Source organism: Brassica napus, chromosome C4 (genome assembly GCF_020379485.1).
Source record: "Brassica napus cultivar Da-Ae chromosome C4, Da-Ae, whole genome shotgun sequence".
NCBI lineage: Eukaryota > Viridiplantae > Streptophyta > Magnoliopsida > Brassicales > Brassicaceae > Brassica > Brassica napus.
This window is the reverse complement of record NC_063447.1, coordinates 21,293,596-21,311,047: the sequence shown is the minus strand read 5'-3', so window position 1 is coordinate 21,311,047 and position 17,452 is coordinate 21,293,596. Positions and strand designations below refer to the sequence as shown.

General features: G+C 44.2%; 1 protein-coding gene and 1 non-coding gene across 3 annotated transcripts; both read right to left on the bottom strand.

Moving 5' to 3' along the window:
- Nucleotides 1-2,592: 2,592 nt before the first annotated feature.
- LOC125586418 (uncharacterized GPI-anchored protein At5g19250-like) lies at nt 2,593-17,118 on the bottom strand. Of its 2 annotated transcripts, none has more exons than XM_048756523.1 (2): nt 16,970-17,118; nt 2,593-3,267 (listed from the first exon to the last, which is right to left on the bottom strand). In XM_048756523.1, the coding sequence occupies exons 1-2, from the start codon at nt 17,058-17,060 to the stop codon at nt 2,768-2,770; spliced, it is 591 nt and encodes a 196-aa protein (XP_048612480.1). In that variant the 5' UTR covers nt 17,061-17,118; the 3' UTR covers nt 2,593-2,767. The 2 variants fall into 2 exon arrangements, with proteins under 2 accessions (XP_048612480.1, XP_048612479.1); XM_048756522.1 differs by having other exon boundaries at nt 2,593-3,274; nt 16,603-16,995.
- LOC125586631 lies at nt 5,444-5,550 on the bottom strand. The gene has a single exon (XR_007323168.1). It is a non-coding gene; the product is annotated as a small nucleolar RNA R71 (small nucleolar RNA).
- Nucleotides 17,119-17,452: the final 334 nt, after the last annotated feature.

Genomic DNA, 17,452 nt, shown 5'->3' with positions numbered 1-17,452 from the left:
CCTATCGGCGACTCGTCGAACCCTTTCCACTGTGATATTTCCCCAACGTTCTTGAGCAAACGATGCGATGGCGCGATCGCTTGCTAGAAACTCTTCTGGGTATACGGCTCTGTCTGGATGATCAACTGCGCGACCAAAAGAAACAAACAACAAATATGGTCAGAACGAAGGAAAGAACAATCGCGATCAAACGACAACATTCTACCGATTTCGGGATTCCACAAAACTCAAAAGTTATCACCGGGCGGATCTTCGAAGGCAAATCTATCCGAATTAACGAAAAAGTAAAAACGCTGCCAGTGCAGCGTCTTGTTGGGGTGACCGGTGATCACATTGTAGTTTGGCCTCATCTGAATCGAAAATAGCTCGTCTCCCATCGGCTTGAGGTATGTCAACTCCTCGAAAGCTCGGATGCTCATCGACACATCGATCTCTGCCGCCATCACAATCATTGCGACTGAAAGACGGAGCGAACTGTTTAGGAACTGACAGATCGCTGCATCGCGGCATCTCGCGTGTGACGTGATAAGTGAAGGAATCGGAAACCAGAGCCTTGTTTCATCTTGTAAGTACGACTCGTACACGCATTGGTACCCAACCGGCAGGGACCATGGCCTCTGATCTCTCGTAGGAATGAGGAAGGTCACCCGACGCCACGACACTCCCTCAGGAGAATTTTCACGCAACTAGGACTCGAGTGAGTCTCCTCTACATTCTCCCAAGATTGGCCCTCCACAGTCGGAGAGCGTATCAGTTCGGGCGCCAGCGCCGGAAGTTCCTCGAAAATTCCTCCGGGGTGATAGCAGGTCGGAACGAAATCAGGAAAGGCGACTTTTCCATCTCTCACTCCGCCCCAACCATCTCTCGCGCAATCCTGAGCACCAGACGCAATATTCTCTCTTTCGTCACGAAGTTGTCTCGCCGTCTCGACAACTAAAGCCTGCTGAGGCGTATCCATGTTTGCCGTGTCCGTCATGGCTTCACGATGAATTGCGTCGAGTTCAGCAAGAGGATTCCCAGCTGTATCTCTCGCATGACTTGATCCAGTCACCACCGCCTTCCCTTTCTGTTCTCGAGACAATCTTCCGCCCGACGACATGACGATTCGAAGAAGAACGCGCACGTTTCCTAAATCTAAAAATAAGAGCTAGAGAGAAGCAGAGAATAGGAGAGAGAAAAAACCTGAATAGCAAGAAGAATGAATGAAATGAGAAGGGGGAGGGTATTTATAAGGAAGGGGGCATCACATCTCCCCGAGGCGTCATCATTAAGCCCAAACATGCCTAGATGGGCCCATTAAAGCGCGTGAATACCCACGCTGTCTCGCGATGTTTCGATTTATCTAGGTAAACCGGAATCGGTTTAGACTTAAACCTGTGGCTACGATCAAAACCGGAGAAAACCGTTAGTCCGACCACCTGATGGATTCAGACGACTTGATGCTCGAAAGCCGATGCAACGATCGGTCGCAGGAAGATGCACGACGCGCCTAGCCGAGAAACGAACCGGAGTACAACTCCAGAGCATCTCTTCTTCAGACCTAACTTCCACTGAGTCGGCTACGCTACTCACCAGTGAACTGGGGGAACTTATTGTTGGGTATGGATCTGATCCTTCCACAAAGCCCACATAACAGCTGATCTGGCCCATAACCAGTGGAAAGAGACTCGGCTTGTCGGTTTACGGATCGATCTGTCGGCTAGACCGAATGAACGAGCGACTGAAAGCAGTCGAGTAGACGGCTTAACTCAGCGGTCCGGTCCAACGAGTCGAAAGCCCATCGAAAAAAGGTAGATTAGTTCATCGAAGGGCGACCAATGGGCTATATAAGGAGAAGTAGAGGCAACGAAAATGGGATCTGCAATCGACGGCTTAACTCAGCGATCCGGTTAAACGAGTCAAAAACCCATCGAGGAAAGGTTAATTAAGTCATCGAAAGGCGACCAATGGACATAAAAAGAGGTAGAGGCAACGAAAATGGGATCCAAAATCGACAACACATACTTTCGACGGCTAGAACTAGGATTTCATTCTTCTTTCTCACCGACTTATATTTTTCCAATTTGCTTTACCGACTTGTATTTCCCCAATTTGCTTTCTAGCGCACATTTTCTTATTTCCTTATTTGTACACCGAACGAACATTCTCTAATCAAATAAAAACGAGTTCTCGTCTCTTTTACTAGTTGTAGTTTTCTAGTTTTCCACAGATCTCGGTTCAAACAATAAACCAACAACAAATGAACAATTTTGTAATCAACGGATCTGAAAATAGGTTATGGAGCTTGAAGAACAAAATCAATCTCAATTCGAAGAAAGATAAGAGTCAGGATCGGATTTGAGTTAAAATCCAAACACAACAAAATTGTCAAACCGACTGGAAGATATATTGAATCTGAGATGCATCGATTACTTCTTTCTGAAACATTTCGAGGTGAAAGATGTTGAAGTGTTAAGAAACAAGTATCGAAAAACTCTCCGAGAGAAAAGAGAGAACCTACAGTCTAGAAAAAGAAACACTATAGATTTATATTCTCCCACTGGTCTTTTCTATTCCAACAGATGTATTCATTTTAATTAGGATATCTTTGAATAGTATCAATCGAAGACGGCGACCTTCTGATTAATCAAAACACAACTTCAAAACATTCTTCGATGCACGATATTGTGAAGATTTTCCTGTCCCCTCATTTTGATGTCCCATCAGATAAAAAAAAAACGTACACTATAACAAAAGTGCTTTCACACAATATACAACCATAATTTACTCACAGGACTAGAAGGCAATTAAACAACAGCCCCATTAAACCTAAGCCAGCCATAACTCTTAGTGACGTTGCTTCCCCACTTGAGAAGCATCCACCTGGAGTACTTGTGGTCAACACAACTACCATCCACTCTTTCTCCGAACCAACACCAGCTCCAACATATCTTGAATCGTTAAGATACCGAGCATAACCAGTGTGGGTGTAATTGGTTAGAACTAGTGTAGGTACCCGGTTAGGGATACAAACTGGTAATATCAATCCATCACGGGTACTGTTTGGGTCGACATTGCACTCAGAGAGAATGTCTTGGTAGTTCGATAACCGTGGAGGGACAGAACCAGGAGTAATTGTGCTGGCTGTGGTGTGGTTTGTGCATGGCTCATCTTCAAGCTTGTTGGCTATCTCATCTGCCACACAATCAGCTTTATACTTTGCAAAAGGTGGAACGCTTTGTGCAGTTCTGTAGCTGTTCAGTCCTTGAAGAAGATTATCCTCCTCCTCTACAAAATTCTGATATCTTGCATATTTCTATTGTTTTATCCATTTATCCATGTGCATTTTGATCATATAGATTAGGATTTAGTCATGTTTAGGTTGCATTTTGCATACATGAGTCCTTATCAGGTATTGGAGTACCACATGGAGTTCTTGGAGACACTTGGAGGCATTTGGAGCTCAAAAATGAGTGTTTAGAGTGGTCATTGGGCGAGCAAGGCATGGGAGCGACCAGTCTGGAGCGACACCACCAAGTCGCTCTGATCACCCTACTGGAGCGACCTAACCAGAGCGACAGGGAGAAGTCGCTCGCGGTTTCATCACTCGGAGACGCGAGAACGAGCCCGGAGCGACCTCTCGGAGCGACACAGCGAGGTCGCTCCAGCTGAGAGCGACGTTATGGGAGCGACAGGGAGAAGTCGCTCGCGGTTTCATCACCCAGAGACGCGAGAACGAACCCGGAGCGACCTCTCGCAGCGACACAGCGAGGTCGCTCCCGAAGCCTAGAGCGACTTGTCGGAGCGACGGGCTGAGGTCGCTGCGCGTTTTATTTCTACTCGAACTTGTGATTTCTCAAGGGCCTTTTGGTCATTTCATTATGCACGTTTTTATTTTCTAAACCTATGTTTTAATACTCTAGGAGCCACCAAGAGGGGGATCATCTTTGTTCTTAGAAAAACCACCAAAAACCTTTGGAAAGTCATCTCTTTGAATCAATTGATCAGTTTATTATTGAGAATTCTGTGTTCTTATCTATTTCCTGTGTTTCTCTACATGATTAATCTGAAATCCAACATGGGTTTAAGAGGAATCATGGAGATTAGTGAGTAATCACCTTTTGAATTCATGGGTTAGGGAGATTGAGGGTGATTAGGTTAGAACTAGGATGTTTTAGTGTAGATCATTCATATTTCCTTGCTAGTAGAGTGAGCATAAAGCATCTTCTGAGTTGGCCACTCAGTAGTTGAACCTTAGGCATTTCCCCCCGAAAGGTGTTCGAGGAAATGCCCGAGACAACTCTTCTAGCTTTTAGCATACTTTGCCAAAGACATTTGTTGTTAGAGGTGCTAAGATAGCCATTGGACTTGCTAGTTATGATTGCTTTCATATTATTCAACCAAAGACATTTGATGTTTGAGATATGTTAGCAAATGAGCATTCATCTAGACATAGAGCTTGCTTAGAATTGTGTCTAGGCTTAAGGTTGATAGTTTGATTGATCATTTGCCATCCTTAGTTCGATACTTGATCACCCAAGGTCTAATCCCTATGCCCATGAGTTCTCTTTTCCCTTAGTCAAGAAGTATCATTCTGTTATTGCTTTCTAGTTTTAGTCATAGCTTAAAACCCATCTAAATCATTGGTTGCACTTAGATTAAGTGAGTACTTGCATTCTCAGTGCTTTGATATCCCTCAGAACTGGTTCGACAATCATTTATACTACAGCATTTGTCTTAGGAGCCTTGAAAACTCCTAACATCAAATTGGCGCCGTTGCCAATTTCTGAGTAGATTTAAACATTGAGATTTAGTCAATTGCTTGAGACTAAGTCATTTTTATTTTCTTTTGTTACTGACTCTTCTTCACCTCCCTTTAATCTACAGGTGTATGAACTTGCGGAGCAGGGGTCCATCAAACCTAGTTCCAAGAGCAGCAGACATCAGAGCTTTAGAGAGAGAGTGTGCTAGAAAGAGAAGAGAAGAAGAACATCAGGCTCAATTGCAGAGACTGAACACTGACATGGGAGACGTTCATCAAGAAGATGCAGGCGTCAATGGCGCTAACAACAATGGTCCACCTAACCAACAGCGAGCAGCTCGGCCCATTGGCACTTACGACCGTCCAAACATTCATGGTTATCGATTGGGAATCCGAGCACCCGCTGTGGCAGCCAACAACTTTGAGATCAAGTCAGGACTCCTCAACGTGATCGAGAACAACAAGTATCATGGCTTGGCTCTAGAGGATCCATTTGATCACTTGGACAGGTTCGACAGCTACTGTGGGTTGTCAAAAACCAATGGTGTCTCCGAAGATGCCTTAAAGCTCAAGCTATTCCCTTTCTCTTTAGGGGATAAAGCACGTCAGTGGGAGAAGTCTCTACCAAGCGACTCCATCACCACTTGGGATGACTGCAAGAAAGCATTCTTGGAGAAGTTCTTCTCTACTTCAAGAACTGCTAAGCTGAGAAACGAGATCTCCAGCTTTCAACAGAAGGGCTTGGAAGGTTTCAGTGAAGCCTGGGAAAGATTCAAGGGGTACCAAGCTCAATGCCCACACCATGGTTTCTCTAAAGAGAGCTTGCTGAGCACATTCTACCGTGGTGCTCTTCCTAAGTACAGGGCCAGACTGGATACAGCTAGTAATGGATTCTTCTTGGGGAGAACTGAGGAGGATGCAGAGGAGCTGGTTGACAACATGGTTAAGAGTGATGCAGTCTACAGTGGAGACCACGACAGAGGCAGTAGATCTGATGATAAGCAAACGAGGAAGGAGTTGAAAGCTCTACAAGATAAGATAGACATCCTCCTTGCTGATAAAGCTACCCAAGAGCAGCTGCACTTTGTTGGCAACCCAACCCAAGAGACACCAGCTGTTGTCCATGAAGTTGAAGGTTTGGAAGGTCAGGAAGAGTTGTGTTTCATCAACAACAATGGTAGCTGGTACAAGAAAGAGCCCAACTTTCAGTACAACAACTACCAACAGAAATCCTATTCCAACAACCAACAGAGTGGTTACCAGCCTCGAAACAATCAGCAAGGCAGCTATCAACCACAGCAAAACCCTCCTCCTGGTTTCAACAACAAAGGCAACAATTCTTCCCAACAACAATCTAATCCCTCTACCTCCACCCCTCAAGTCAGCAGCACTGATGCTCTACTGAAACAAATCCTGGAATCTCAAACAAGAAGTGAGAAGCATGTTGGCTATGAGTTGAAGAATCTTCACTCAAAGATTGATGGGAGCTACAATGAGCTCAACAACAAGTTCAGAGCTTTGGAGAACCAGTTTGCTGCCATGAACACTCAACAAAATCGCCAACAAGGTTCTCTACCTGGAAAGTCTGAGCAAAACCCCAAGGAAACCATGAAAGCTATCACTCTCAGGAGTGGTAAGGAGTTACCTCAGAGAGCTCTCACCAAGGATGCTGAGAAACAAAGTGAGGGGGTTGCCATCACCATAGATGATGAAGTGGTGATTGTTGATGAGAAGATCAATGACGAGATCTTGGAAAAGATAGTGGAAGCCAAAGGAAAAGGAAAGGTTGGAGAAGAGAAGAAAACAGTTAAAGATGGTGAAGTTGTCACTCCTGCAAGTGAAAGTTCTTTTGTTCCTCCTGCCTATGAACCTAAGCTTCCATTCCCAGGTCGATTCAAGAGGCAGTTGCTAGAGAAGTACAAAGCTCTGTTTGACAAGCAAATGAGTGAAGTCCAGGTCACAATGCCCATTATTGATGCTTTCATGCTGATTCCTCAGTACAGTAAGTTCCTAAAAGATGCTGTAGCTGCAAAGAAGAAAGAGATGGAGGGCATGGTGATTCTCACTCATGAGTGCAGTGCTATCATTCAGAGGCTGGTCATACCAAAGAAGCTAGAAGATCCAGGATGCTTCACATTACCTTGTGCTCTTGGGCCTATGGTATTCGATAGGTGTCTCTGCGATTTGGGAGCTAGTGTCAGCTTGATGCCCCTATCTGTTGCTAAGAAGCTCGGTTTCACTCAGTACAAGAAGTGTAGACTTTCTCTGGTATTGGCTGATCGTTCAGTTAAGTACCCTGTGGGTATCTTAGAGGACCTCCCAGTGATGGTTGGAAATTATGAGATCCCTACAGACTTTGTAGTGCTTGAAATGGGTGAAGAAGCTCAAGACCCTTTAATCCTTGGAAGGCCTTTCTTAGCCACAGCTGGAGCCATTGTTAATGTGAAAGAAGGCAAGATTGATCTCCATCTGGGTAAAGGGCACGTTCTCCATTTCGACATCAAGGAGGTAATGAGGAGGCCAACAGTTCAAGGGCAGGTGTTCTACATTGAAGAGATGGACGCCCTTGCTGATGAAATCCTTGAAGAGTTGTCACTAGAGGACCCTCTACAGCATGCTTTGACTGTAGAGAAAGAGGCTGAGGTGGTTGAGAACCTGGAGAGTACTGCCTATGGGATGATGCTGGATTCACACCAGGGGTTTTTCAGTGAGGATCAGTACGAGGAGCTTCCCCAGATGGTTCACCAAGAAGTCTCAGTCACTCAACAAGAGGACAACCAGCAAGATGACTGGAGTGAACTTAAGGCACCTAAAGTGGAGCTTAAACCTCTTCCCCATGGTGTAAGGTATGCATTTCTTGGTCCTAATGAAACTTACCCTGTCATTGTGAGTAGTGAACTTACTGAAAGTGAGCTATCTGAACTTTTGAGAACACTTAAAAGATTTAGAAAGGCAATAGGTTACTCACTAGATGACATCAAGGGGATATCACCCTCTCTGTGCATGCATAGGATACATCTTGAGGATGAATCAATGACTTCTATCGAGCATCAAAGAAGGTTAAATCCTAACCTGAAGGATGTTGTAAAGAAAGAGATTCTTAAACTCCTAGATGCTGGTGTTATTTACCCTATCTCAGATTCTAAATGGGTATCACCTGTGCATGTTGTACCAAAGAAAGGTGGTATCACTGTGATTAAGAATGACAAGGATGAATTGATACCAACAAGAACCATCACATGTCATAGAATGTGCATTGATTACCGAAAACTAAACTCTGCATCTAGAAAGGATCATTTTCCATTACCATTTATTGATCAGATGCTTGAGAGACTTGCAAATCACCCATTCTATTGTTTCCTTGATGGGTATTCAGGATTTTTCCAAATCCCCATACATCCCAATGATCAAGAGAAAACGACATTCACATGTCCATATGGTACCTTTGCATATCGAAGGATGCCATTTGGTCTATGTAATGCTCCAGCCACCTTTCAAAGGTGCATGATGTCAATTTTCTCTGATCTGATTGAGGATGTTGTGGAGGTATTTATGGATGATTTCTCTGTCTATGGATCTTCGTTTTCTGCTTGTTTGTCAAATTTGTGCAGGGTCCTACAGAGATGTGAAGACACCAACCTTGTGCTGAATTGGGAGAAGTGTCACTTCATGGTCAAGGAAGGGATTGTGCTAGGACACAAGATTTCAGAGAAGGGGATTGAGGTGGATAAAGCCAAAATCGATGTTATGGTTGGTCTGCCTCCACCAAAGACAGTGAAAGACATCCGGAGTTTTCTTGGCCATGCTGGATTCTACAGGAGGTTCATCAAGGATTTCTCCTTGATAACTAGACCTTTGACCAGGCTGCTGTGCAAGGAAGCTACCTTCAGTTTTGATGTGGAATGCCTACAAGCTTTCAAGAAGCTAAAAGGTGAACTCGTTAGTGCCCCAATTGTCCAGCCACCTGATTGGGATTTTCCTTTTGAGATCATGTGTGACGCCAGTGACTATGCTGTGGGAGCTGTTTTGGGGCAGAAGAAAGATGGCAAAACCCATGTGATCTACTATGCCAGCCAAACCCTCAATGATGCTCAGATGAGGTATGCCACAACAGAGAAAGAGATGCTGGCAATTGTTTTTGCCTTTGAGAAGTTCAGGAGCTACTTGGTTGGGTCTAAAGTCATTGTCTACACCGATCATGCTGCCTTGAGACACCTTTTGGCCAAGAAGGATGCAAAACCCAGGCTTTTGAGGTGGATCCTTTTGCTCCAAGAGTTTGATATGGAAATCAAAGACAAACCCGGAGTTGAGAATGGAGTAGCTGATCATTTGTCCAGGTTGAGGGTAGAGTCTGGTATCCCTATTGACGAAGGACTTCCTGAGGAGCAGATCATGGCTATCGAAGCAGTGATAGCAGTCTGTGAGACTGGTAGGAAGCTGGAAGAAGTCCAAGCAACAGAGGAGAAAGAACCTTGGTATGCCGATTTAGTGAACTACCTAGCCACAGGAAAAGAACCTCTGAATCTTGTGGGCTATGCCAAGAAGAAGTTCTATAAGGATGTGAAAAGATACTACTGGGATGAGCCCTACCTCTACATTCTCTGCAAGGATCAGCTTTATAGGAGAGTGGTTGCAAATGAGGAGATTGATGGGATCCTTGCACAGTGTCATGGATCATCCTATGGAGGTCACTTTGCCACCTTCAAAACAGTTGCAAAAGTATTACAAGCTGGATTCTGGTGGCCACATATGTTCAAGGATACACAAGACTTTGTTTCGAAGTGTGATTCTTGCCAAAGAAGAGGAAACATCACCAAGAGGAATGAGATGCCTCAAAATCCAATCCTTGAAGTTGAAGTGTTTGATGTCTGGGGTATTGACTTCATGGGACCATTTCCATCATCTTTTGGCAACAAATATATCCTTGTGGCTGTTGATTATGTCTCCAAATGGGTGGAAGCCATTGCAAGCCCCACCAATGATGCTAGAGTTGTAATCAAGATGTTCAAGAGCATCATCTTCCCAAGGTTTGGAGTTCCAAGAGTTGTAATCAGTGATGGAGGTTCCCACTTCATTAACAAACTGCTTGAGGGACTTCTCAAGAAGAACGGTGTGAAGCACAAGGTGGCAACTCCTTATCATCCCCAAACAAGTGGCCAAGTTGAGATTTCTAACAGGGAGATCAAATCTATTCTGGAGAAGATTGTGGGGATTACAAGGAAGGATTGGTCCAATAAGCTTGACGATGCACTTTGGGCTTATAGGACAGCGTACAAGACACCACTGGGCACCACACCTTTCAACCTAGTGTATGGGAAAGCTTGCCATCTGCCAGTGGAGCTTGAGTACAAGGCACTATGGGCAATAAAGTTGCTGAACTTTGACATCAAGAGTGCCAAGGAGAAAAGGCTCTTTCAGCTACACGAGCTTGATGAGATAAGAATGGATGCTTTTGAGAACTCAAGAATCTACAAGGAGAAGACTAAGGCTTTCCATGACAAGAATATCCTGAAGAGAGAGTTTAAAGAAGGAGATCAAGTTCTTCTCTACAACTCTAGGCTGAAGTTGTTTCCAGGAAAGCTTAAGTCAAGGTGGTCCGGTCCTTTCAAAGTCAAGGAGGTTAGGCCATATGGAGCAATAGTTTTGTGGAGCACTGATGGAAGAGACTTCACAGTCAATGGACAAAGGGTTAAGCTCTACATGGCTACTGCACCAGAGGAAGATGGAGTTTCAACTCCACTGTCTGATCCTACCCCGGCCTAATCTAAAAGGAGGCAAAGTCAAGCTCGGGACTTAAAACAAGCTCACTTGGGAGGAAGTCCCATGCGTATCCTTGTATATATTGCATTGGTATTTTCATTTTTCATCTTATTGCATAAAAAAAAAAAAAAGAGAGAAGTTGTGTGCAGGTGCTTGATCGGTTCAGTTTTGAGCAGGAGTCGTGCGTGGGAGCGAGGTCTCACAGCGACACCTCAAGGTCGCTCCAGCTGGGAGCGAGGTTTCGAGAGCGACACTCCAAGGTCGCTCGCGTTTTCGTCGCCGGATCAAGAAAAATCGCCTCAGAGCGAGGTCTCGGAGCGAGGTCGAAAGGTCGCTCCAGATGGGAGCGACGTTATGGGAGCGACACCTCGGAGTCGCTCGCGGTTTCGACGAAACGGAGCTCAAAAAAAATGACCCGGAGCGACGTCCTAGAGCGACACCTTGAAGTCGCTCCAGCTCAGAGCGAGGTTTCTAGAGCGACACTCCAAGGTCGCTCGCGGTTTAGTCGAAACACGACGCGAGGAAACGACTCGGGAGCGACCTCTCCCAGCGACACCCTCACGTCGCTCCCGAACCGGTCCAGGTAAGTTTCCTAACTCTAAACCCCGGTTTAATTCAAGTAAACCGACCCTAGCCACCCTAGACCGAACCGGACGACCCTAAACCTACCCCAACCCCTGCGACTCCATCTCTATCACTCTCCCCTCCTCTCACAAACTCACAAACTCTCTCAAACTCACCCACACCAAAATTCCCAAAACCTTCTCAATTCTCACCCAAATCAACTAGTTCTTGTTTCTAAATCCAAGCTTTCGCCCCTGTAGTCTATTCTTCACTACCCATTCACCATTTCCTTTCATCCAGAGCAAGGTATTGAGTTTTTAAATTCAAATTCGTAGGTCCATGAACCCTAGAATTTGAAAGTCGAAATTTGGTCCTTTTCTTGCTAGAGTGTGGTGAAATAGACTAGGGAAAGTTTATCTATCAAGTTGGGTTGTTGAATTAATGGTGAAATTGAGTTTAAATTGCACTTTGGCAAAATTAGGGTTCATGGATTTGGGGGTTTTCGAATTTGATCTTAATTGGGTGTGTTTGTGGGTGGACTAGATGCGTTAAGATGTTACATTGTTGCATTGTGTTGAACTTGAGTTTAAACTGAAAAATTCACCTGTTAAGTTCACTTTTGCAAAAAAAAAATTTCACTTGCAAAGTCTTGCTTTTCTTTACTTCCATCTACTTATCCATTTCCAAGTTTGTAATTTTTCAGGTGAAAATGGTTAAGAAGACAAAGGGAAGGTTGGAAGCTGAGAGGCAAGAAGCCGAAAGTCAAGAGTTTGCCCTAAGAGGAAAAGCTTTAACCAGCGAGCCAACTGGCTCAGGGACGCAGAGGACTGTGCGACAGCAGACGTTGGCTGCAAGGAAATCGAAAGAACACGAGAAGAGGGCAGGGAAAAGTGTACCAGTTCCCACCCATGAGGAAGGTGAAACTGAGAGTGAAGATGAGCCGGCACCTACGAAGAAAGCCAAGATGTCAAAGGGCAAAGGGGTTGCTGTTGATCGAGACAGAGCGAAAACTCCATCTGTGGAGGAGCTATATGATCATTTGAAGAATGGAGTCACTTGGGCTCCAACCAGGTTTGCCGACCTCGATTTGCTGAAGGAGTTGGGTCTAGAGTCTGATATTGAGGCGATGCTGGGACATTTGAAGATGCCAAAACTCCTCACCATGGCTTATCCTTTCTACAAGGATGTCACTTGTCAGTTCCTATCCTCTCTTGTGGTCACTTACCACGACACGGCGCATGTGAGACAAGGATGGGGAAAAATCAGGTTCAAGGTCAATGGAAGAGAATACAACATGAACTTCAAGGACATTGGGAGGGTCATGGGGTTCCAAGACCTAGAAGACCACTCACTTCCCAAGTGTGAGAACCTCCCCACAGAGCTCTGGAAGTTGATCACTGGAAACAAGCACTCTACCGGGGCGGACAAGAACTCACACATCCGACACCCGTCTGTACGCTACCTCCACAGATTGCTAGTCCATGCTTTTTACCCACGGAAGCAAGCTGGTACGGTTACTGAGGAAGACATGCGACTGCTCTGTCCGGCTATCCGTCCCTACGCTCAACCTGGAGTGTTACCCCTTCCCAGCACTGACATCTATGCTACCTTTGGGATGGTCAGTTTCTTTGTGGGCCGTCTCGAGCACTACAGAGACTGGGCGTGGTACACCACTGATTCACGCCCAAAGATGGGGATAGGCGGAATGATCACACCACTGCTCCAATTTCTGAATGTTCCCTTGGGAAAGGACGCAGCGGGGCCTAGGTTCATTGATGGCACCTACTTGAGGATTGCCACCTATTTCAGTGGGATGTATGGGAAGGACTACGTCTACCACTACTACTTGCAGGGCAAGCCAGTCGAGGTGGTTCTTCCAAACCGGAACCTGACGAGTTTAGAGATACCTGGAGCTGTCAGCTTCAACATTCCCCAGGAGTACTTTCTCGGAGAACACGGGCCTCTCGATCCAATTCAAGCAGCTCCATCAAGGAAAAGGAGTGTCCCTACGCAACCTGATTCGCCTGTTGCAGACACATCTGAGCATATCTATGGACCTCCGCGCTACTACTTCAAGCCCCATGACGGAGTCCTTCCCCCTGGAGCTCTCCGTGATGCTCATGACCACATTGGTCGTCTCCAGAGGTGGAACAAAGCTCAGGACAGAACGATAGAAAAGCTGAAGGATAAGTGCAAGGCGCTCAGCAAGACTGTGAAGAAGCAGGCAAAGACTTCAGCAAAGTTCATGAAGAAAGTAGCTGATGTCTTAACTAGGGGAGGAATAGCTGGATGTAGCTCAGCCGATTTCGCTTTCGCGAACACCTCAAACCCCCAGCCTCCACCCCCGCCTGATGCTCTTGGCTTCCCCCTCACTGCTGCGCAGCTTCAGCGTAAGTGGAGGAACCCACCCACTCAACCTTCCACTTCCGGCAACAAATCCCCATCCCTCGCTTCTTCAGACAGTGAGGACGAGATTGACGAGGTTGAGAGCCAACCATGGTATGGAGGCTCCGGTTCAGCATCTGGTGGTTACTACACCACCTTCCCTCCTGACGACGACGATGCTGGGGCATCTGCCCCCACCTACTATCCATAGGAGGTACTTCTTTCTCTCCCTTGTATATACCATTTCATTTTTGCATATTATTTTTCTTCTCGGTATCTCTCTCTTTCCTTGACCACACAGAGACTGTGTATCTCAAGTTTGGGGGAGGTACCAAGCATTTGATCATGTTTGCTTTGATTGTGTTTCATTTGAGTCATGCATTGCACACCTATTTGCATAAAAAAAAAAAAAAAAAATTTTTCATTTAGTTTGCATCATTTGCACCATTAGGAGAGTCTAGAGCATATAGGTTGCATTCACTTGCATTGGGAGCAATGATTTTAAATGCCTTGTAAAGAACACTACGTTGCACCTGAGTAGCCATGCACCTCTCGAAAAGACTTGTATGTTTCGAGCCTTGAAAACTCTTCTTGAAACTTGTTGATTGTAGAAACTCAGTCTTTGAAGCCAGCTACAACCTTATTTGAACTGAATGAACTTAATGCTTCTTGCTTAGGGTCTCTTGTGTACTGAGTCATGGCTATACACACTTGAGTTGTCACATCTTTTATGCCATTCTTTTTGACAAACTCTAGTGGTAGACCACTCCCAAAACCTTTCCTTCCTTTTAAGCTTTCATTGTTTGATGAGTGAGGCCTTCTTCGGAAAGTTTTACATGTGCATAATGTTGAGAGTATCGGGAACGACAATGCTTGATCTTCATTTTTGCTGGATTGGACACTCTATTGTCTAGCTATAGGTGGGAGGGTGAGCGTTGTAATCATGATTTGGGAGAAATAAAAAGGATAGATTCTTGTGCTCAAGTGAATTGATTTATTGGGATAAGTAGAGAACCTCCAGCTCTAGTTTTGAAAAGTCTTGGCTCCCAACCTAAAAAAAAAAAAAAAAAAAAAAAAAAAAGGGGCTAGCAAAGTTGTTAGGAGCTGAGAGACATTTTGAGGTTGTGAAAAATCCCTTATAGATTTCAAGGAAAAAGAGCTGATGTTTTTAGAATCTTTTGGTGAGAGGTGTGAGTTGGGTTTGACATTTGAGAGTGAATGTGTAACTTATATGTTTGGGAAAAGGGTAGAACAATGGAGATTGAGCATTGTATGCATGAGTTGGTCCCTTTCTTAGATATATTATGTGCAATGTCAAGGCTACTTGTTTTGAGAGTAAACCACCTTAAAGATCATATGTTTTGAACCTCTTGAATCACTTGAATAAAAACCTTCCCTTACCCAACCAAATGACTTGGACCAACTGACCATTTGCAAGAATTCACTTGATATCTTATGCTTAATGAATGTGAGAGTTGGCAGATTTGAATGTGTGGATGCTTGATGATGAGTGTAGGGACAAAAGGAGTTGAGATAGGCCTAGAGAAGCTAGAGTGTAATAAGAGAGTGGGCTAATTGTGTTTGCTAGTGGTGTTTCTTTTGGCTATGAGCTCCCACCTTCAACCTCTCTCCCTATGAGTTCTAGAAAGTTCACTTGTGGACAAGTAAAGAACAAGTTTGGGGGAGTTGATATCTTGCATATTTCTATTGTTTTATCCATTTATCCATGTGCATTTTGATCATATAGATTAGGATTTAGCCATGTTTAGGTTGCATTTTGCATACATGAGTCCTTATCAGGTATTGGAGTACCACATGGAGTTCTTGGAGACACTTGGAGGCATTTGGAGCTCAAAAATGAGTGTTTAGAGTGGTCATTGGGCGAGCAAGGCATGGGAGCGACCAGTCTGGAGCGACACCACCAAGTCGCTCTGATCACCCTACTGGAGCGACCTAACCAGAGCGACAGGGAGAAGTCGCTCGCGGTTTCATCACTCGGAGACGCGAGAACGAGCCCGGAGCGACCTCTCGGAGCGACACAGCGAGGTCGCTCCAGCTGAGAGCGACGTTATGGGAGCGACAGGGAGAAGTCGCTCGCGGTTTCATCACCCAGAGACGCGAGAACGAACCCGGAGCGACCTCTCGCAGCGACACAGCGAGGTCGCTCCCGAAGCCTAGAGCGACTTGTCGGAGCGACGGGCTGAGGTCGCTGCGCGTTTTATTTCTACTCGAACTTGTGATTTCTCAAGGGCCTTTTGGTCATTTCATTATGCACGTTTTTATTTTCTAAACCTATGTTTTAATACTCTAGGAGCCACCAAGAGGGGGATCATCTTTGTTCTTAGAAAAACCACCAAAAACCTTTGGAAAGTCATCTCTTTGAATCAATTGATCAGTTTATTATTGAGAATTCTGTGTTCTTATCTATTTCCTGTGTTTCTCTACATGATTAATCTGAAATCCAACATGGGTTTAAGAGGAATCATGGAGATTAGTGAGTAATCACCTTTTGAATTCATGGGTTAGGGAGATTGAGGGTGATTAGGTTAGAACTAGGATGTTTTAGTGTAGATCATTCATGTTCCTTGCTAGTAGAGTAGCATAATGCATCTTCTGAGTTGGCCACTCAAAGTTGATCAATAGGCATTTCCCCCCCGAAAGGTGTTCGAGGAAATGCCCGAGACAACTCTCCTAGCTTTTAGCATACTTTGCCAAAGACATTTGTTGTTAAAGGTGCTAAGATAGCTAATAGACTTGTTAGTAATGATTGCTTTCATATTATTCAACCAAAGACATTTGATGTTTGAAATATGTTAGCAAAAGAGCATTTATCTAGACATAGAGCTTGCTTAGAATTGTGTCTAGGCTTAAGGTTGATAGTTTGATTGATCATTTGCCATCCTTAGTTCGATACTTGATCACCCAAGGTCTAATCCCTATGCCCATGAGTTCTCTTTTCCCTTAGTCAAGAAGTATCATTCTGTTATTGCTTTCTAGTTTTAGTCATAGCTTAAAACCCATCTAAATCATTGGTTGCACTTAGATTAAGTGAGTACTTGCATTCTCAGTGCTTTGATATCCCTCAGAACTGGTTCGACAATCATTTATACTACAGCATTTATCTTAGGAGCCTTGAAAACTCCTAACATCAAATTCCAAAGACAGTGAAGAAGATATAGTACTAGAAGGATGCATCTATTAATACTGATAAGAAAAATGTAAATAACATGCAAACATGAAGAATAGTAAACATGAATGGGATGGAATTCTTCACTCGTATATTTTGGGCTTTGAAATTTATGGCCAACAACCCCGAGAAAATTATATAATACAGCTATTCCTATGTAGTTGTAATCCATAAGAAGCAGATAACATCTTTAATCCAGGTAAATATGTTCTCCTCCCAATATAGAAATTGATAAATGGAATGACGCACGTGATTATTTATTTTGTTTTACGCGTTTTCACAAATACATAGCATAGTTACCCTACTAATAGCGAAGGAGAGAGAGATCGTACGGTTGCTGATAACATAAGTGGAAATCAAGGAGAATATGAGAAGATGAATGATGTACAGAGAGAGCGACATCTTGGTAATCATCAAGACCATTCCGCTTCAAATAATTTTAGATTTGTTTTCTGGGTTCTTTGGTAATAAAACGAGAGGAAAGACAAAGAGAATAAATCGTGTTGAGCTGTACCCTTTTTCAATTATAACATCTTCAGATTTAAAAATATTCTTTTCTTGATAAGATCCGCCAAAACTTGCAACACTTGGCGCATATATCTTCGTTTTGCCACTAGAGGACATGTATTCATGCAACACCTCGTTACGTGTCGGGCATGCACAAAACAAAATACAAATAGAACGAAAATATATATTTATGTTACACTGAATAAAATTTTACTGTATTTCTTACGCAATTTATGAGGTAAGAGGAAAAATCTGGATAAATAATAGAAATATGTGTGTTGCAAAAAAAAAAAACTGAAAAGATATGT